The sequence below is a fragment of the Balearica regulorum genome, chromosome 22 (assembly GCF_011004875.1).
Source record: "Balearica regulorum gibbericeps isolate bBalReg1 chromosome 22, bBalReg1.pri, whole genome shotgun sequence".
In the NCBI taxonomy this organism is placed as follows: Eukaryota; Metazoa; Chordata; class Aves; order Gruiformes; family Gruidae; genus Balearica; species Balearica regulorum.
In genome coordinates this window covers 4,394,007-4,414,079 of record NC_046205.1, presented here as the reverse complement: position 1 = coordinate 4,414,079, position 20,073 = coordinate 4,394,007, and the positions used below count along the sequence as shown (strand labels likewise).

Sequence of the window (20,073 nt, the reverse complement as noted above, 5' to 3'; positions counted from 1 at the left end):
TCTCTGAAAGGCTCCAGGCGTGAAAGAGCACAGCCTCGTGCCCCAGCCCAGCTCCGAACCGTCCTCTCTTTGGCCGCTTGACTCTGCAGAGTGCCAGACCAGCATCGCTCCTGCCGCTGCCCTGGCATCCATCCGTCCCCCGTGTGCGCGGGGCGGGGGGAGGAAGGCTCTGCTTGCAGTTTATTCTCTGCTTATCCTGTTCTGGGGTGTGGGCTTTGCTCCCCGAAAGTCCCCAGGGGACAACGAGATCTGGGAAAGGCAAGTGCGTGTCTGCTCCCTCCGCTGCCTCGGGGGTGCGGGGTGTCTAGACTTGTCTCCCTTCTCATCGGAGGATTTATTCGGGGCCTGCCAGTGGGAACTGGCTGCAAACTGCTGCTGTGGGAGGATGGTGCAGCTGGGAAACTGTCAGACATCACAGCTTTGCTGCAAACCCCCCCCCCCGCCAGCCCCTCGCGGCGATGGAGACGAGGAGAAGCCGTCTGCCCTTTGCCGGGGACGAAGGGCTCTTCCCTGATGCTGTGATGCCGCGCTAGCGGCACCGACCACACAGCTAACGCGGCTGTACTTGAAGGGCTTAACGAGCCAGTTTGCACCAGTCCTTGCAAGGTCCATGAGGGCCAGGCCAGCGCAAGTTATCGGTCGCTGCGGCTGAGTCGCTAAGCTGCAGCAAAGCTGTCGCGCGCTGGTACCTGACAATGCTTTTTGTTCTGTAGCTTTCAGGTTTTGACTCATTCGTGGGCTGGCCCGATGCTATCAACGCTGTTCTTATCTTTCTGCAAAGTGGGCAGGGTCCAGGCAGGTCACCTTCCCCTACACGCTTGCCTCGCCGTAGGCGTTAGGGCTGGATGCACGGGATTGAGCGAGCTGGAGGCTGTACCAGGTGGCTCTCGGTCTCCTATCGCAGGAAAATTTCCATTTGCCCCCGGTTTGTTTGCAGTATGGGGGGACGAGAGGGAAAACAAGGGGCGATTCAGTGGCTGCGAGGTGGGACCCGGCTGTTTGGGCAAGGTCTGTAGGTAAAGGGGACGGTAACGTCACACTGAGAGCAAATAAAACCGTACTTTCGGCAGCCAGCAACGGGTTTTAATGGCTGTTGACTGGTGACGTGACTTGTAGGGATGTTGCGTGCAATCCAGCTCAGAACTGAGGGCTGGGAGTTGGCCACGAGCACAGCCGGGCTGGGCACCTTGTGTTGGGGTGGCCAGAGCCTGCGGGGACCCGGCGGTGCCAGCAGCGATGGCCTCGGTGGGTCTGAGCTGGCAGAGCTCTGCGGTGCAGCACGGGGCTGCATCTCCCTCCCCGCCTGCATCCCGTGCCCCGCTTAAAGCGGACAAAATGGTTGTACTCGATCCCTACGGACTGAACACGTCTGGAGGCTGCAGCGCTGGGTGCTCGTGGATTTTTAACCCAGGTCCTGAGCATCGGGCTGGTCACAGCCTCCTGCCCATGGCGGGGGGGGGGCAGAAGAGGGATCCCCCAAATTAGGGCTGGATGGCTTGCTTTGCCCTTCTCTCCCTGCGCTTGCTTTGCACGCCAAGCCCGTGGTGAGGTTTGGGTGGGTGCCGGCTGTTGTGGCCCTTGTGTGGTATCTGCATTAACCGAATCACAAAAGCAGTATAAATTAATTACCTTCCTGATTCTTGGCTTTTCTTTGTGGTGAGAAAATAATCAGGTTTGAATGAAATATTTGGGTTGATCTGGAGGACATTGTTTTGCTAAGGAGCTCTTTCTGTACCTGTATCTTAAAAAAAAAAAAAAAAAAGTCAACTTCTAAACATGAAATGTCATTTTTGGGTGGAAAATCCAAGCTTTTCCATTCTGGATATTGAGGCTTCTCTTAAAGGTTGCCCCAAGTAACCCAAATGGCTGAAACCAGCCCAAAGAGAGCTGCAGGAGAGCACTCGGGAGACCCGGCCCTGCGTTAAAACTCTGCTCCGTGCTGAAGCAGAAAAGGGTTTGGCAAAGCCGAGGGGCTGTTTGTTTCCCACCGGTCTGCGACCGGGCTCTACACGTGCCGTCCCGGCGGAGCGGCTGCCGGAGCGAGCCGCATCGGTGCTCGGTAGGGCTGAAGGTTGAGGGCAGGTGGTGACGTTGGAGCTTGCGAGACGCGATGGATGTAATTTAAGTATCGCGGCTTTACCTCCTCCCCTTGCAGGGTGACACGAGCCGTGGCTTCGGTCTATTTTTAGGTGTAAATCACCAGCTATTTAATTCCTTTCCAGCAAGTTAAATTTTCATCCCCTTCCCTCGAGACTTCCCCATTACATCTGGTAGCCGTGACGGTGCCAGGCGCATGCAGCTCTCCCTCCGTGCCCTTCCCCTGGCTCCTCGCTCCCCGTCTTTGCAGGCAGGTCGATGAATCCGGCTCCATTTTACAAGGGAAAGCTGCACAGCGGAGCTGAGACACGCTCCCACGAGACGTCCCACGAGGCTTGTGCTGGAGGCCACCAGCAATCAGCAAAGCCTGGCTGATCTTTGGGCAAAGCCTGGCTGATCTTTGGGCGACTGCAGCAACGCCCGATGGTCGGGAGGGGGAAGAGAGGAATCCAGCACCTTTTTTTGGAAGGAAAAGGGGATAAATGGAGAGAAGCTGCGGGTAAAATCTGGCAGCGTGAGATGGGTTTTCCCTCGGGAGCCGGTTGCAAAATGTTCTGTTCCTGCGTCGCCATCCTCGCAGTGCTTTAACCCTGCCTGGGCCACCCCAAAATGCAGGATATGAAAGCCAGGTCAGGGTGGTCTCGGTGCCTTGCAGACCCTGGAGCCCAGCCCCAGCCCTCCTCCCTGCCCCAACCTTCCTTCTAAGCAGAGACAAAAGACGGGGATGGTGCTGGGTAACGGCTTTCCAGATGACTCGTCCCCACGGCTGGTGAGACATCAGTGACTTTGTGGCTCATCCAGCAAAGCGTCCACGTCTCGGGGCTCTCCGTGGTCCCCGTATCCCACCGGAGCGTGGGAAGGTGTCTGCACCTTCCTGCATCCCTCGCCACCGGGTCGCTGGGTTTGCTGATGACGCAGGGCCGCTGTGTCTCTGCATGGCCCCCCCGGACCCTGCCAGCCTGGTGTCCTAAAGGGTTAAAGTGGCCTTTGGAGGGGCCCTGGTGCTGCTGAGCCACGTGTGTCCCCTCCAGCCCGTGCTCTCTGCAGTGTCCTTCAGAAGGGCAGCCCTTCTGAGCATGCCTGCTCCCCCTCGCCGCCACCTCCCCAGCCCCGTGCCTTCTCCTGGGGCTCTTCCAGCACCGCAGCGCGCTCCGCACCCAAGCTGCGCCGCCGCTCAGTCCCACCCTGCAGCCCAAACATGCACCCATGGGTCCCCGGGGCTGCAGCGAGCATCACCCAGGGGGCTTCACCGCCCCCTCGCCCAGACTAACCCCTCATCTACCTCCGTTCAGGAAAAAGTCATCCAGAGGGTGGAAGAGCTGTCTGATCCCTGGCTAATAATTGTGTGATTTCCCTCTCGGGGTTGCTGCCTGCCTGCTGGAGCCTGCAGCCGCTCCAATAAACTTCTGAAGCCTGGGAGGATGGGGTGCTTTTGTAACCGTTCTCATTTCTTGTGCCTCCTCTTAGCTAACAGGCATCTTCCTGGAAGCAGCCTGGCTTTCCCGCAACGCTCCCAGTGCGTGGGCGCTTGGGAAGCCGGGGTGAAGCCGCAGGAGCATCCTGCTTAACCGTGAACGTGCCGAGCCCTCCCAGCCACATCACGTTCTCCCTTCCCTCCTTCCTCCCCCGACGCTCACCGGGTTTTCTTCCCTCCTCCCTCGTGGGTTTGGTTTTTTTTTTTTCCTCCTGTGAAAGGAGGGGAGGTTAACCTGCGGGTCCAGGAGGATGCGATGGCTGGTGACAATCCCAGCTGCGGGGACTGGCTCGTGGGGACAAGTGCACGGCAGGTCTGGGGACCGGGAGGACTGATGCCTCCAGCATCGGCATTATATATATATAATATATCTATAGTAATATTTTTAAATTTTTATTTTATTTTTTATTTATCGCCTCTGAACATCAGTATTTCTTAGCACCGTGGGGATTGCTCTTACGACTCCGACTCCAGCTGAATCCTCACGGTGGGAGCCGAGGTGGGAGATGTAGGCGTCCCCCAGACCTGACCTGGAGCAGGGAAGTGTGTGAAGGCTTTGCCTCATTTCTTTCACCATAAATGTTGTTTGAAGTGTTTAAAACGTTATTAAAATGTTCTTTCCGCACTGCATTGAGAGAGGTCTTTAAAATTAGGGGAGCGCTGCCAGAGGTCCGGACTAAGCCTGACCTGGGGTCTCATGCCATACGGAGCTGTATGGCAGCGCCCGAGGTGATGGGGAGGGAGAGAAGCCCTGCACGGGTGGGATGGGGCGATGCCGTCAGGCGGGGAGCGAGGGGACCTTGCAGATGCTGTAGGACACGGCGCCTGTGGTCCTCGGGTCGCTCTGCTGCGGGATGAGGCTGGGCTGAGCAAAGGGGGATGCTCCCTGCTCCCTTCTGCAATAGGTTCCCAAACCCACCTTGAGAGCAGCCGGCAGTCTGAGAGCTGCAAATCAGCCTCTTCTGGCCTTGAAAAAGGGTTTCCAAATTGCTGTGAGCAGCTCAGGGCATGGAGATCCCCTCTGTTTTAGCCACAGCGTGAGAAACGTTGCCTCGGGCAAGCGCTGGCCTGGGACCTGGCTCGTTTTTCCAGCAGCGCTCCCCCGGGGCAGGGATGCTGGGTCTGGGTTGGGTGCCCAGCACCCTTCCCTCTGTGTCCCTGCCCTCCGTGTCCCTTCAGGCTCTTCCTGAGGAGGCTGAGGATGGAGGCAGATCAGAGAGGGTGGGTTTTGAGTCATTAGGCAGCGAAGGAGCAGACGTTTCTGGATGGAGCTTGTATAATGCACCATGCCCGGCATCCAGCCCGTGTGCTGTAACCCAGTTACAGCCGAGGAAGGAAAAAACCCACACGTAGGTCGGAGTCTCTCCCAAGCTGTTTGGTCGGGAGTAAATATTTACATGGCACTGCATCCGCCAGCAGCCGGGGCCTTGGGAAAAGCAGCCCGGTTCTCCCTTGGCAGGATGGGGATGAACCTTTAGCAGCTGAAATGGGAGCCTTCGTGTTTGCTGGGGCAGGGACTGGCCCTTGCAAAGTCTGGAGGCCGGGGGTGGCTCGCTGTGCTCAGACATCTTCGTTCAGCTTCCACGGCCTCTAAAATACAAGCCTGCTTTATGCATCGAGGGAGAAAATAATCCACCAGACGTCGGGGGTTCTCGCTGCTGCCGCGGTTCGTGGAGGAAAATTCCTGCTGTTGCCCCCGACTGCCTGCACTTGGGTGGAGATGGCCCCGTGCAAATCAGCTGACACTGAAATGGAGACAACTGGTGTTCAGAAGCTACAGAGCAAACTCTTCTGCAGCACAGACATCGCCTTGTAACAGCTTTCCTCGCCCAAAATCACTTTGATTTGAAGGATGGTGATTTCCTACTGTCCTTCAAGTGCTTAGGCTGGGCTTAGCTCTGCTGAAGTTGAGCCTGGAAAGCCAGTTCCCAGCTCCTTTCTGCCCTAACCCAAGAAAAAAATCACAACCCACGGTCCCCGCGTTCACCTTGGCCGGCACACGCAAGCTGGGGGTGCGTGATGTGGACAAGAAACCATTTTAATAGGAACTATTAACTTCTGGATTTCCTTTTCCTTGTTTGCTCGGGCTCTCAGGGTTGATGTTTACTCAACTGTTCTTGCTTTTAATAGTTTCAGCGGTGTTTGATGCCGTTGATAGGGGAACTGCTCCCACGGAGTTTGTTTTCCAAAGGAAGAGACTCGGGTGACTGTGCGTGCCCCGTGCTGGGGATTTGGGGACCACGGGGTCGCTCGCAGGGCAATGGGGTCTCGGGGGGACTCCCCTCCTGGTGGGCTTCAGGAAAATCAGCCGAAACCCAGCGGGTGCTTCTCTGCAGGAAAAGCTGCTCCCTGTGCTCACCTGCTCGCTCCCGTGCATCCCTGCTCGTCCTCCGGATGCGGATGTGCCGGAGACCGGGTGCCTCGTGTGTTGTTCCCCCCCCCCTTCCCGCATCATTTGTTTCTTCAGGGCGTGCAGGCAGCGATGTGCCGCGAGTCTCGTACGCCTGGTGCAGGCACTGCCTCTCCGTTACTGCTCCTCGCTCCTTAGGGAACCGCTTCCCGCGCAGCCGGCGCGAGTCACGCAGAGCCCTCCTCTCGGATGCCGGCTCCTGCCCTTCTGCTGCGGCAAAAAACCAGAAGAAGATGCAGCTTAACGGAGGAAAACGAAGGAGCGCTGGGGGTCTTGCTGCCTCCCGGCTCGTCCCGGGTTTCACTGGTGGCAGAGGAGGTGTTTGCTGCAGGGAGATGAATCCCACTTTGCAGCGGGGCCACCACATTTGGGGACAGGCGGGTGGCAGCAGTAGGTACCCGGGCAGGCGAGCGGCACGGCTACCTGCTGTGCAAATAATCTTTTACCAAAGCAGCTGGGAACAGGAGCCTGGGGGTTATTAAAGCTTCTTATTATTACTATTAAGGCTCTTATTAAGACCTATTCCCCTTCCCACTGCCCCTGGACGTGCCCGTGGCTGAGCATCCTCGTCCCCTGACATCCTCGCTCCCCAGCATCCTGCCGCAGCCTTCCTCTTCCTCCGGGAGAGAAATTCAGGCGCAGAGCTGGGATGGGGCCGGTTCATCCCTGCCTGGCATCGCCCCCGCGACGAGAGCCTTTCTTCCCATTACTCACCCCGACGCGGGATGCCGGCCCGGCGCTTGGAGCAGGATCCCAGCGGGATCCCAGTAACAGATTGGTACCGATGAGCTTTCGAGCGCTCTAAAAATACTGAGCGGGGAAAGCGGGGAGCGAAAAATGGCTGAGATTCAGCGAAATCAAAGGCATAATTAACATGCAGCCCGCGTGAGTGTATTTTTAGGGCCCTACAAAAAGGCTCTAAAACATTGAATTCACATCAGCACGCGAATGTTCCAGTTTAATGGGATCCTGGGGCCTGTGGGGAAGAAGTGAGAGATGCTTAATTGTCAGTGTTTGTGTTTTATTCATGATCGAACGTACTTAGCAAGCGAAAACTGATTTGCTGCGGGCTTCTCACTGCTTGTGTGGCTTTAAACCTTATTCCAGCCCGGGCTGGCGTATGCTGAGACGGGCGATTGCCCCGTGTGCTGGAAGGGCCGGTTGTTCCCGGTGTTTGCGCGAGCTGTGCTAGGAAAAGGGATTATCGCCTCCGCTCCAACGGGGAGCTCCCTGCCAGGGCTGCCGTGGGATGCTCAGCGCTTGTGTGAGCTCCGGGGAGGATCGGAGACAGAAAAAAAAAATCCCATGGGGGTAAATCAGGAACCGCATCCAGCTCGGGAGGTCCCTGAATGCAGGTGGCCGGACGTTGGGAGAGCACTGGGAGAAAGCTGGGATGCTTCCCGTCTCCTCCCGGCTTCCCCTCGTGCCCAAAGCCAAGGGCCACGGGGCGGTTTGCTCAGAGATGGGTGCTGCTGTGGTAAAACCGAGGTAGAAACCAGACTCCTTCCCACGTCATTCCAGCACCCGAGACACACCGGAGCCACCCGGGCTCTGCCGAAACACCACGGCCGGACCTGCGTGGAGCCTTGGGTGTGATGAATCCTCCGGCCTCTGCCGTGCCAGGCTCGCCCACGCCAGAGGCAGCGCCTGCAGCTCAGGCAGCAATTTGAGGTCTAATCCTGCCCTCGGAGTCCTGTGCGTGGCCGTGGCCGTGGTCAGTAGCTGACTCACTGCCTGTCCTTTGGGAGCGATTGTGGAAGCAGCTGCTTTTCCCATCGGAGACGAATTTGTGCGGCGCCCTCCCCGCTCGGCTGCGCAGGTGGAGGAGGGATGAGCCGGCACCGCGGCGCAGATGTGGTCCCCGCAGGCTTGGCGGGGGGGGGACGGATGGGGGGGCTCACCGCGGCACAGCGCGGCTCCGGATCGTCAGCGGGATGGTGACTCGTTAGGGAGGAGGGGTTTTTTTTAATCTGTTGTGAAATGATGTGCAGATGGCACAGTCGCCCGGCCAGAAGGAACTGAGGAACACGGGATGCCGTGGCAGGGTTCCTTATTTTAAACCACTTCCCTTGCCAGAGAACAAATGTGCCTCACTTCAAAATAATAATTATAAAGCCTGGGAGAGGATCCAGGGAACCCAAAATCCTTCTGTGGGTATCAGCGCGTTGGCTGAAGCGCTGCTTTGGTTGGCGGCGTGCTGCCTGCCCGACCCGACAGGCAGCTGCCCGCGTTGCCGAGGCTGGGGGGTGTTTGGTGGATGGACGTCCTCCCGGCGGGTCACGGCTGGCTTGGAGACCTGTGCGTGGGGTCGTGCTGTGATTCAAAAAGGGGAAAACGAGTTCCCTCTTACCTTGCACCCCAAGGAATAGCCCTGCGCCGCAAGGATATGTCCTGTCCTTGCTCCGTGCCGGCAAGCAGCCCTGCCTGCAACCTCCTAGCTTGCTCCTGAAGCTGCAGGAGGGGGAATAAGGACCCGCTCCAACTGCACCCTCAAACCCACCGAGCACCAGGTCCCCTGCCTGTCCCCCCCTGCGCCGGGGACACCCGGGGACGGGCACGGTGCTGGTGGCTCCTGCCAGAGCCTGCTGTGCCGGGTGTAACAGCACTCGGTGGGCAGGCTGCCGTCTGACGGGAGGTAAATGCCAGTGCCTACGTGCGCTCGGGATTAGTAGCTGCGACGGGAAGAGCTGGAGCCAGCGACAGCTTGTGTTGTGAGAACTGCCTGTGCCGCAGACGGCTGTCGCGGGGGTCTGGGGGTCCCCTCAGAGACCCCGGGGTGCCGAGAGGGCGGCTGCTGCCTCTTGAACTGGGACTCGCTGTTATTTTCTGACCTGAGATCAAGCAATGCCAGGGTACGTGGGGCTGGTGAAGCTGCGCTTTCCACTTTACAGCGTGAGAGTGTGGGGAAGAAGGAGGTTAGAAGGGGAAACTGAGGCACACAAAGAGTAAAGGATCCTGAAGAGTGCAGGGAGGGCTGGGAACTGGTCCGTGACTCCCACAGGGGTGTCCTGCAGAGACCATCCTCCAGTCGCGTAGCCAACGTGTGTCTTGCTCTCTCCTCCTCCTCTCCAGGATTCCACGTGATCCCCTCGGTGTCCAACATCGTTCCCGAGAGCTGCCTGCTCATCGTGGTGGGCCTGCTGGTTGGGGGGCTCATCAAAGGGGTGGGTGAAAAGCCCCCCATCCTCAATTCGGATGTCTTCTTCCTCTTCCTCCTCCCACCCATCATCTTGGATGCTGGCTATTTCCTCCCTTTGCGCCAATTCACCGAGAACCTGGGCACCATCCTCATCTTCGCTGTGGTGGGGACGCTCTGGAACGCCTTCTTCTTGGGTGGCCTCATGTATGCCGTGTGCCAGCTCGGCGGCCCCGGCCTGAACCACATCGGCCTCCTGGCCAACCTGCTCTTCGGCAGCATCATCTCAGCCGTGGACCCGGTGGCCGTGCTGGCCGTCTTCGAGGAGATCCACATCAACGAGCTGCTCCACATCTTGGTCTTCGGGGAGTCCCTTCTGAACGATGCCGTCACGGTCGTAAGTGGATGAGGGGGAGGGACGGGGTTCGCTTTGGTGGAGCGTTTCGGGGTGGTGGCACCAGGATTGGCAGCTATCGATGGAGCCCTGCGGGCAGAACCGTCGACTGGGCCGTTACAAGCTGCCGGGTGCCTCCTGCCAGCTGAGCTGCGGCAGCTCCGCTTGCTCCTAACCTTTGGCAGGTGCAAAGTTAAATATAGCGGCTTAAAATACTGCAGAGGTGGGTTAAGGTGAAGTGTTTTACTTGGCAGTTTGGGGAGGCTGAGAGCACGTGCCCAGCCAGCTGCCGCCTCTTGGTGAAGAGCAGGACTGTGCCCGGCGCCTCGGTCTCCTGGGAATTTGCTCTCCTGGGTGAAATTGCTGCAAAAAAGCGAGCAGGAGCACGGAGGAGCTGGGGCTGGGTCAGGCAGCACTGCCCTGTGGCTGCTGCTCCCTCCTGTCTCCTTCCTCATGCGGTCTTCCTTGCTGTGGCACCGAGGAGGTGTGAGGACAGGACACGGCCAGCCATGGCAAGGGGAGAGCCGTGGGGGCTGCGGCCAGGCTGGCATCCCACCCGGGTCACCCCTCAGCCCCAGTCTTTGAGCAGCAGCTTTGCAGGGACCTTCGGGAGGTTCAGGGACCAGGCCACCCACTCTGGGGCCGTGCCGTTTCCAGAGGACATCTGTGTCCGGTTGCTGGCTTGGCCATCAGCACGTCATCCTCCTCTGCAGAGCCGACCTCTAAATTTATTTCTAACCCACTGCTTTTTCCTGGCTCTTCTCCCATATCCCAGCTGTCCTCTTCAGAGCCGGCTGCTCAGTGCCCCGCTGACAAGGTTCCCGCTGACGAGGAACGTGCTGTCCCACCACCGGGCTTTTCCCAGGCGCTTCTCCCCCTTTTATCACCAGAGGGGCTGCCTGCAGGGTCTGTGTCCCCGCTCCCGTCCCTGGGGAATGCTTCTGCCTTCTGCTGTCACGTCTGTCCCTGCCCGTGTCCCGGGACCTGGCCCTGGCAGACGGCAGCTGGCACCTCACCCTCTCTCTGCTCGCCAGTGCTGCCATGCCTGCAGGATGCCCCGAAGCCCGTTGCCCATCCTGACACGCCTGTGTCGGCTTCTGCTTTAAAATCTCTCCAGGAAATGGTGTCTGGGGGTGGGAGAAGGCGATGCAGCCCGGGGTGGGCTCCTCCTGCGAGGTTGCCCTCTTGGCTACAAAGCTGCGTTAAGGGTTTGGGCTGTTCTCTGGGCTGAGCGGGGCAGATGCGGCTTTTCTCTTCGTGAGGCTGCTCTCCCGAGGAAGGTCCCCGTGCAGGTCTCCTCCGAGGTGAGGCTGTCTCCTGCCAGCGGGGCAGTTTGAACTCCCCCCTCTCCTTTCTCCCTCCCAGGTCCTCTACCACCTCTTTGAGGAGTTTGCCACCTTTGAGCAGGTGACCATCATCGATATCATCCTCGGCTTCCTCAGCTTCTTTGTGGTATCGCTGGGCGGTGTCTTCGTGGGCGTCATTTATGGGCTGATCACTGCCTTCACGTCCCGCTTCACCTCCCACATCCGAGTCATCGAGCCCCTCTTCGTCTTCCTCTACAGCTACATGGCGTATCTCTCTGCTGAGCTCTTCCACCTCTCCGGCATCATGGCGTGAGTTGGGCACGGGTGGGATGAGATGCCCTCCTGTCCCCAGGACAGGACACCGTTTGGTCCCAGCATGGCCAGTACATGCCCAGCGAGGGCCAGAGGTGTGTTTGGGCCGGGATATGCTGAAAGGCGGATGAGGGAAGCGATTCCCATGAGTTGTCCCACGGATCCCGGGGTGCTGGCAGCCCATTGCCCATTCTCCTGGGCAAGACGACGTGGTGTTGTGCTGCCTGGCTCCCATGCTCACTCCTGCCCTGCCAAGGGGAAGGAGAAACCTCGTGCTGCCTTCTCTGAAGGTCTTGAATAATTGCTGGTGTCTCACAAGCCCTGTCCTGCTCTGGGGTTTGGTATAAGAGCACAAAAAGCCGCTGCGGGGCCAGGCGTTGGGGCTGTCCCCGTGTCCCCATGGCTGCTGAGTGCCCCAACCTTGCCCCTAGGCTCATTGCCTCTGGCGTGGTCATGCGGCCCTACGTGGAAGCCAACATCTCCCACAAGTCCCACACCACCATCAAGTATTTCCTTAAGATGTGGAGCAGCGTGAGCGAGACCCTCATCTTCATCTTCCTGGGCGTCTCCACCGTGGCTGGCCACCACTACTGGAACTGGACCTTCGTCATCAGCACTCTCCTCTTCTGCCTCATCGCGAGAGTTTTAGGTGAGGTGTCAATGTGGTGGCAAAGTCCTTGGGGACAGTCCTGAGTCTCTTGGGACCATGAGGCCTAAGTTTGCCTTGCTGGGGAGACTGGAATTGACTGGGTGGCACTGGTCCACTGTGGGCATCAGCCTTGCTGGTGGTTGGCTTTGTGGGTAGACGGGGTCGAGGCCAAGTTTGTGCAAGACTCAGGGTTGAAGCTGGTGAGGGGCGTTGGGATGAGCGAGCAGGCAGCACCCACCTGCACCCATGGCCCTGGGGGGTGACGCTGCGCTGGGCTGCAGGCTGGGCTGCCGGGGGGGGTCCTTCACCATCTGCTCACATGAGGCCCTGCCCCGCTCCCCCAGGCGTCCTGGTCCTCACCTGGTTCATCAACAAGTTCCGAATTGTGAAGCTGACGCCGAAGGACCAGTTCATCATCGCCTACGGGGGCCTGCGGGGAGCCATCGCCTTCTCCCTCTGTTACCTCCTGGACTACAGGCATTTCGGCATGAGGGACATGTTCCTCACAGCCATCATCACAGTCATCTTCTTCACAGTATTCGTGCAGGTTGGTGGCACGCAGGTGGTCACGATGTGGTTTCAGAGGGAAAGGGGATTATTCAGTGAGCCACGCGTGTGTGGAGAGTGAGGAGCACGTCCCCAGCCTCCATCCCTGACCCTGTCACTGTCCCCCTTCTCCAAAAGCTACGGAGAGCTGCCAAGCGACACTGGCAGCGCAGAGCCCCACAGTTCGGCTGGGCTGAACCCGTCCCGCTCCCACCGGCGTGCCTCGGGGAGAGATCTAACCCACCCTCCCCATTCCCTAGGGCATGACCATCCGGCCCTTGGTGGACCTGCTGGCCGTGAAGAAGAAGCAAGAGACAAAGCGCTCCATCAACGAAGAGATCCACACGCAGGTAACCCGCTGCGCCCAGCCGGCCCTTCCCGCGCGCTTCTCTTCGCCGCCTTAGCCCTCTTCTCTCTCTGCTTCTGCCGCCTCCACCGCTGTAACCAGGCGGGTTCACGGAGCGGGAGCTGCCCCTAAATCGGTGCCCAAGGTAAGGGGGGACGGAGCGAGGGCTCTCCCCCGTCTGTGTCGTCCAGTGCCCGCTCCGACCCAGACCTCCCCTGTGCCTGGTAGAGCAGCAGCCCAGTTGCGTAGGACCGTGCTGCCCTCCTGAGGCCCATCCTGGACCCACAGCCCTGATGTTGCACCCCCTGAGTGCCCTCACCCCTGTGTCAGCGTGGGTGTCGGGGTGGGGAGAGGGTGGGGAACAGCCCTATGAGCTGCCCACGCCTTGGACCTTCTCTTCCAGTTCTTGGATCACCTCCTGACGGGGATCGAGGATATCTGTGGTCACTACGGGCATCACCACTGGAAGGACAAGTGAGTGTGGAGGTTTGGTGACTCGGGGACCCGTGGGGGAGATGGGGAAGGGTTTGAATCACCACCTGGCTGGTCTTCCAGCCCGTTGCCGGGGTTTTTCCCTGGGCTGTACCAGCTACACACACACTCCCCTCGATGAATTACGGCCCTGGGTTGGGTGCGAGTGGGGCCGCAGGGCCGCACCCCTTCACCACGCCACCTACAACGTGCCCACGGCAGTGTGGGAGCTGCCGGTGGCTGGTCCCTTCAGGAGCTCAGGACCATCCGTTGTGGGTACAAGCTGCTGCTGGGTGTTTTGGAGGCTTCCTGGCTTGGGAGGGAGTCGGGGAAGCCTGGCCTGACCTGCGCTGGTGGGAACTGAACCATCTTCTGCTGGGCTGGGCCAGGCCGGGGATGGGGAGCAGGGAGTGGTGCCAGGGCAGGGGAAGGTCTGATGTGTCGCTGCTCCTCCTTTCCCCATGTTCTCGGGAAGGCTGAATCGCTTCAACAAGAAGTACGTGAAGAAGTGCCTGATTGCGGGGGAGCGGTCCAAGGAGCCCCAGCTCATCGCTTTCTATCACAAGATGGAGATGAAACAGGCAATCGAGCTGGTGGAGAGTGGAGGCATAGGCAAGATCCCCTCCGCTGTCTCCACCGTCTCCATCCAGTGAGTTCCCCGGCCCTGGCCATCCTGTGCCTCCAATGGGCCGCTGGCGTAGGCTGAGCGCTCCCTGCTCGTGGCCACAGGGCAAGCAGCCGTTCGGTCCTGCCGTGGCCATCGCAGCGTCACTCTGAATCCTGTCTGTCCGTGCAGGAACATCAACCCCAAAACCCTCCCCGTGGAGCGCATCCTTCCAGCCCTGTCCAAGGACAAGGAGGAGGAGATCCGGAAAATCCTTCGCAACAACCTGCAGAAAACCAGGCAGAGGGTAAGGTGTCCCCTGGCACCGTGCGTGTCCCCTTTGCTTCCCTGGGGGTGGCCAGGACCACTTCCAACCAGAAGCCCTCAGGGCCAGCTGGTCCCTTTGCCCCCGGCGTCCCTGCCCTGCTGCCCCTTGTGTTCCTGGGTTTCCTCCCGGGACGGTGCTGGGGTAGCGCTGAGGGGGAGGCTGGCTTGGTCGGCGGCTGAGCGCAGCGTTTAAACCCTCGCTGGGCTGAGGTGGGTGCAGATCAGACATCCCACAGTAGTACACAAGGACCGAGCCGGCGTCTCGCCTGGACGTACTCTGCCCACTGGTGACTATTTCACCCATCTCCAGGGGAAGCGATGCCGTGACCTTCCTTTGCCTTTCGGTGTGAGGGTTTTTTTTTAACCTCTCTCCTTTTCTTGGGGCTTTTTCCCAGTTGCGATCCTACAACCGGCACACGCTTGTGGCCGACCCCTACGAGGAAGCCTGGAACCAGATGCTCCTGCGGAGGCAGAAGGCCCGGCAGCTGGAACAGAAGGTGTCAAGGGGATGCTGGAGCAGGGGATGGGGAGGATGGGGGGGGCCAGGGGGGCTTCCCAGCCTGGGAAGGACATTGGCGTCCTGCGTGGGGAGGTGGCTGAGGTTCAGATGACTGTGGGTGACCCCACGCCTTGGGGGTCCCCTGATCGCCTCAGGGTCCGAGCAAGTCCTTGCAGCGCAGCTGGGAAGACTCATGCGTGTGTCCTCTGCATCCCGCTGCTGCTCCTCGCTCGTCCCGGTGGCCTGGGGTCAATTCCCCGCCTCCCCTTCCCCTGTTATCCTGGCCACTCCGATGGAGACGCTCCCTGTGCTCCGATTCCAGATGAACAACTACCTGACGGTGCCGGCTCACAAGCTCGATTCTCCCACCATGTCCCGGGCTCGCATAGGCTCAGGTAGGTGGGACTGAGCTGCGGGAGCAGCGCCGCTGCCGGCACCTCGCTGGGCATCGCCGGCACTTTGGTGCCGAGGCACTCGGAGGTTGCGTTGTCCTGCATCCCCTCTGCCGCTCTCCAACGCCGATCGGCCCCATCCTGCTCCCTCGTGTGCGACGCAGCCAAGCCCCAGGGGTTTGCTGTTCTTGGGCCCGAGCTCTGCTGCGTGCAGCCCGGGACACGCGGTGGGCTCTGCCCGAGCAGAAGCTCAGCACCCGGCTCACTTCCTGGCCTGGTTCCCACCAGGAAATCAGCTTGGCCGGGTCGGTGGATCGGTCCGGAGCTCAGCTCGCTCCATCCACACAGCCACGTTTCTGGCCGTGCCTCTCCGTGCCCTCAGAGTGCTCAGCCCCAAGACCTGCCCCTGGACTCCCGGCTTCTCCAGCACACATTTGCACTGCCATCTCTGGTTCCTCCTGTGTCCTCTCCTGCTTTGGGGACGGTGTGACGGGGTGTGACGGGGTGTGACGCTGCTGCTGGCGCTTGCCAAGCCGGCGGTTAATCGGCAGAGGGCAGCTTTGCCCCTTGCAAATGGCGCAGTCCTGGGAAGCAGGGCTGGGCTGTCTGGAGCAGATCCAGAGATCAAAAAAAAAAAAAAAAAAAAAAAAAGGAATTAAACAGCAGACTTGGAAATTAGAGAGTGAGTGAGCCCAGGCGTCCCAGCCCCACACACTGGGATGCATTAGCTGGGGGTCCCTGAGACCCCCCTTCCCTTCCCCAGGTTATCCTGCCCCAGTTTGTTTGCGATACCGCGCGACCGGCCCTGCCTGACCCCTCTCTGCCTCCGCAGACCCGCTGGCCTACGAACCCAAGGCGGACTCGGAGAACCTGCCCATCATCACCATCGACCCAGCCTCTCCGCAGTCCCCGGAGTCGGTGGACCTGATGAACGAGGAGCCCAAGGGCTGCGGCGGCCTCCCGCCCTCGCCCGAGGAGGATGAGGAGGGGCTGGTGATGCGGGTGAAGGAGCCTTCCTCCCCGGGTACTGATGACGTCTTCACCCCGGGGACTGGCGACAGCCCCAGCAACCAACGGATGCTGCGATGCCTGAGCGACCCGGGGCCCCGGCCGGAGCCGGAGGAGGGGGAACCCTTCATCCCCAAGGGGCAGTAGCAGCTGACGTGCGAAGCCTCACACGCCTCTATACGGTTTCTCTCTCTCTTCATTTGTTCTTCTTTCTTTGCTCTTTTTGGTTTCCTCTGTCACTACACACCGGGTTTGGGAAGGGGAGACCATCCTGGATGGACTGGGATTGCCAGGACAGCTCTGCCCACCAAGCCCTGGGCTGGCCCCGAGGAGCGGGGAAGGAGCCCCCTGGGACGCACCGGGCTCCTCGGCCGCCACGGCCCGGGGGTGACAGACGATTTACCGCCCGGCGCTGGGGTTTGCCGGTGCCTCGCAGCCCCGGCGGGGCTCTCCCGGAGGCTGCCCACCCACTCAGGACCTGCGAGCGGCTTCTCGGGGTGGCTGCGGCCGCCTCAGGGTCTGCGCTGGCCGGGGAGCTGCAGGCGTCTGAGGAGGCTGCCCCACGGCACGGCTTCGCCTCACCCCCGGCTTGTGTTTTACCTGCCCCCTCGCCTTGCTGCGGAGCGGAGAGATGGGAAGACGGGAGCCAGGCTCTGCGCCAGGGCTGGTGCACCCACCGCCTCACCCGACACCCTCCCAGGGACCTGGGGCTTGTGCTGCTGCTCCCTGCCTTGGCCGCTTCCCCCGCGGGGCCGGCTGCCACCCGGGACCCTCTCCTCCGGCCCTGCATTTCACGCCAGGTCTTGTTAAATAAATGTCCTAGAGCCATGCAAGGGGGCGGCCGGGTTCCCCCTCGCTTTGAGCGGCCCCACAAGCTCGGGCCTCTGCGTCCCTCCTGGAAGCGCTATCTGTCACCCGTCCCCGTGGGGACCCTCCGGCAGCCTCAGCCCCTCGCCCTGTGCCCTCCCAGCAGCACGGCAGCGGCACCAGCCGCTCCTTAACCAAAGACGGCGTCCGGGCTCTGGGCACGGGGACGGGGCGTGCGAGGGGTTGCGTTTGCTACAGGGAGCGGGGGGGGGATTATTTTTCTCTCCCTGCGACCGAGAGGGGCTGGGGAAGAGCCTGGGGATGGTTCACCCAGCGTGGGGACACGTGGTTGGCAGGAGGGGAACAGTCTCCCCCCTGAGGGGGACGGCTGGGGGTGTCGGGGGTGCTGAGCTGGGAAGGACCCGGCTTTCCCCCAAGGTTCAGCTGGGAGGGAGCGCTGGGTCTTTAGGTGACTTACAGCCCTCCCCGGGCTCGGGGTGTCCCGCTTCATGCTCGAGCGCGGCGCCTCGTCCCCCATGTGCCACCCGGCACCCACCGCGTGCTGCCCTTCGCCACGGGTGCTGCATCTCCCGTGCCGCGGGGTGCTCATCACCCCCTCCCCGGGGAGCCTGGGCCGCTTCCCCCCCCCCCCCCCACGCCGTGCCTTGCCGCGCGTCGTCTCTGCCCCGCTGCCTCAGCGGGCGCCCGTTCCTGCACGCCCACCCACTCCGCATCCCAACCGGGACCCTGGGGGTCTGGCATCCGCACGGCTTCGTCACGCTGGGGCGAGAGCCCACGTCGCTGCCTGCGCCTGCCTGCCTGCCCTGCTCTGTCTCCAGGAGGAAAAAAAAGCAATGAAAATTCTCTTGTATAAAAAGAAGAAAAAAAAAACACATGTAAAGAGAATCTTGGTTTTTATCATGAATATTCTAATAAATTAATGTTAATTTTTAGTAGGGGTTTTTCCGGCTCTTTGGGTTCTTACCTCCGACCCAGGGTCCCGGCCGTCCCAGATGAACGAGGTGGCTGCGAGACCTCGTCCCCGTCGCTGTCGGGATGGAGGCTTCGTCCCTCACCTCCCCACCATGGCTCGGGGAGATGGGGAGCCCCGTCTGGGGAGGGGGGGACACGACATTTTAAGCCATTCCCAACTTTGGTGAAGACGCAGGGCCCGCAGAGCCGGGGCTCCCGCATCCCTCCCCGGGGCTGCGCCGGCACGTTGGGAGGGGAACGGGCTGTTTTTCTCACTTTGCAGGGGGAAGGTTTGGCAAACGGCAGGTCCTTTCCCAGCGGCACCGATCTCCCCGGCGTGGCCTTGAGGTGCCGACTGGGCGCCCCGGCAGCTCTGCCCACCCTGAGCCCAGCGCGTGGTCCCCGGGGAGGAACCTGCCTGTCCCGGGTCCCTGCCTGCACCGTGCCGGGGTTTTGGGGGACTAATTGCTCCATCCCCAGGGGAGAGGGCTTGGGGACGTTTGAGCCTTGTGATTTTTTTTTTTGTTGTTGTTCCCTGGCTTTCCCCAGGAGCCGGGGCTGAAACCGAGCCCTCGGAGAGGAGCCGCTTCCCACCAGCACCCCACGAGCGGAGAGAGGGAAGAGGCTCGAGGCAGCACCCGGGTGAGGGGCTGCACCCCGACCCAAAAATCCCCCCAGAAAGACCTTCCCAGCCCCAGCAGCGCTTGCACCTTCTCCCCCCCCCAGGACCCCCCTCAGGGCTGGGGGTGCCCCGGGGCAGCTGGAGCTCCTCACTTTTGGGCAATTGCAATGGGAGCGTGTTTCATTGCTGGAAATTAAAGCTCTGATTCAACGAGGCCGTGACTCACCTCCTCACCATCCGGCAGGCGCATAATGGCTGGCGTTGCTCATGTGCTTAAAATACCTGAAGCCCAGGGTCCCCCGTGGCCCCGGGCTGGGACTCGGCCCAGCTACCGCACCCCCGGGGTCCCTCCCTTACCGAGGGGTCTCTGGGCAGGACGAGGCGACCGGGGACATGGGGCAGGCAATGCCGTGGGGCCCGTGGCGGTGCCGGTTTGGTGGGTGCCATTCTTGCACCCCACGCGGGGTTCGGGGTGCCTCGTCCCTGGGGCAGCGGTGCTGACGGGAGGACCCCGAAGCAGGAGGGTTTGGCAGGAACGGGCAAAGCTGGGTCTGGGAGGAGAGCGGCGGAGTTGCCATCCTGTCCCAAAGGGCAGGAGCACCGAGAGAGGCTGGCCGCAGCCCAGAAGCCAGGTGACGGTCACCCATCCTGGGCACGGAGGGGAAAGCAGGAGTGCGCAGCAGCCCCGGGGCTGCCCGAGCATCTCACCCGCCCCACGTGCCAGCGAGCATCACGTGCGGCCGCCCTCTTGATTTCAGTCATACCTTTAATGCGAGAACTCACCAAACCGAGGCATTTCCAGGATATTCTTGTTTCTGTCTCAAAGGGTGAGTAATTTTTGTAATGAGGAAGGACTAATGATCCCTCCAGGGATGGGCTGTCACCGCTGAGCAACCGCCAAAGCACACGCAGTGCCGAGGCCGGGGGGGGTGGATGGGCCCCGGTGCGTGCCCACAGCCCCACGGTCCTGCCGGCGATGCCTTTTCCCCGTGTGCCCCCCCTCGTGCCCTGTACCCCCCTCCCTCCGCTCCCTCCCAAAGCACCTTGGGGCTGAGGTGGTGGCACCAAGGGCAGGGAGAAGAGAGGGACCCTGAGCGGGACGAGCCCGTCCCCGCACACGCGTGTGCCGAGGCGGTGATGGTCCTTCCTGTAACCCCCATCCGGGGGGATTAAAGAGCTGCTGTCTCTGCAGCTGCAGGAATCTGCCCTGGCCAGGATGGCTGGGCTGCCCCGTGCCTCAGTTTCCCTCTGCGTGGTCCGGCACGGCCCGGGGAAGGGAGAGAGCAAACGGCCCCGCAGCCCCACACCGCTGCACGAGCAGCGAGGACCGAGACCCCCTCGGGAAGGGCTGTGGAGTCACCTCCAGCGTCACCGGCTCCGGGCTCAGCAGCCCCCCAAAGCGGAACTCCCGGCTGGCTCCCCAGCTTTCCCAAGAGGAGCATTAGCGGGGCGGCCGGCGGGGCGGTGGGACGGGGTGTGCCAGAGCTGCCACCACCCGCAGCCGTGCCCGGGCATCACCTGGGGCCCTAAAAACCAGCACGAACGGACCAGCTGTGTTTTCTACCAGGCTCAAATTAGTGGCATTAAGACAGGTCGTCCCCTGCCACGGCTTTAAGAACACAAGTCACGCCAAACAAAACAGCACGTGGTGTCACCGGGAAGCCACCGAGCCCGGGACACACAGGTCATGCAACGGAGGG

The 20,073-nt window shown here is 61.1% G+C and overlaps 1 protein-coding gene across 1 annotated transcript in view; it reads left to right on the top strand.

The window, feature by feature from the left end:
- Nucleotides 1-17,732, top strand: part of SLC9A1 (solute carrier family 9 member A1) — a 30,245-nt gene extending 12,513 nt beyond the window's left edge. The window contains 11 exon segments of the mRNA XM_075773880.1: nt 9,054-9,514; nt 10,877-11,127; nt 11,562-11,779; nt 12,124-12,326; nt 12,586-12,675; nt 13,075-13,145; nt 13,618-13,791; nt 13,939-14,053; nt 14,469-14,570; nt 14,895-14,967; nt 15,797-17,732. Coding sequence (XP_075629995.1) covers nt 9,054-9,514; nt 10,877-11,127; nt 11,562-11,779; nt 12,124-12,326; nt 12,586-12,675; nt 13,075-13,145; nt 13,618-13,791; nt 13,939-14,053; nt 14,469-14,570; nt 14,895-14,967; nt 15,797-16,119 — 2,081 coding nt within the window. The 3' untranslated portion in view covers nt 16,120-17,732.
- The last annotated feature ends 2,341 nt before the right edge of the window (nt 17,733-20,073 follow it).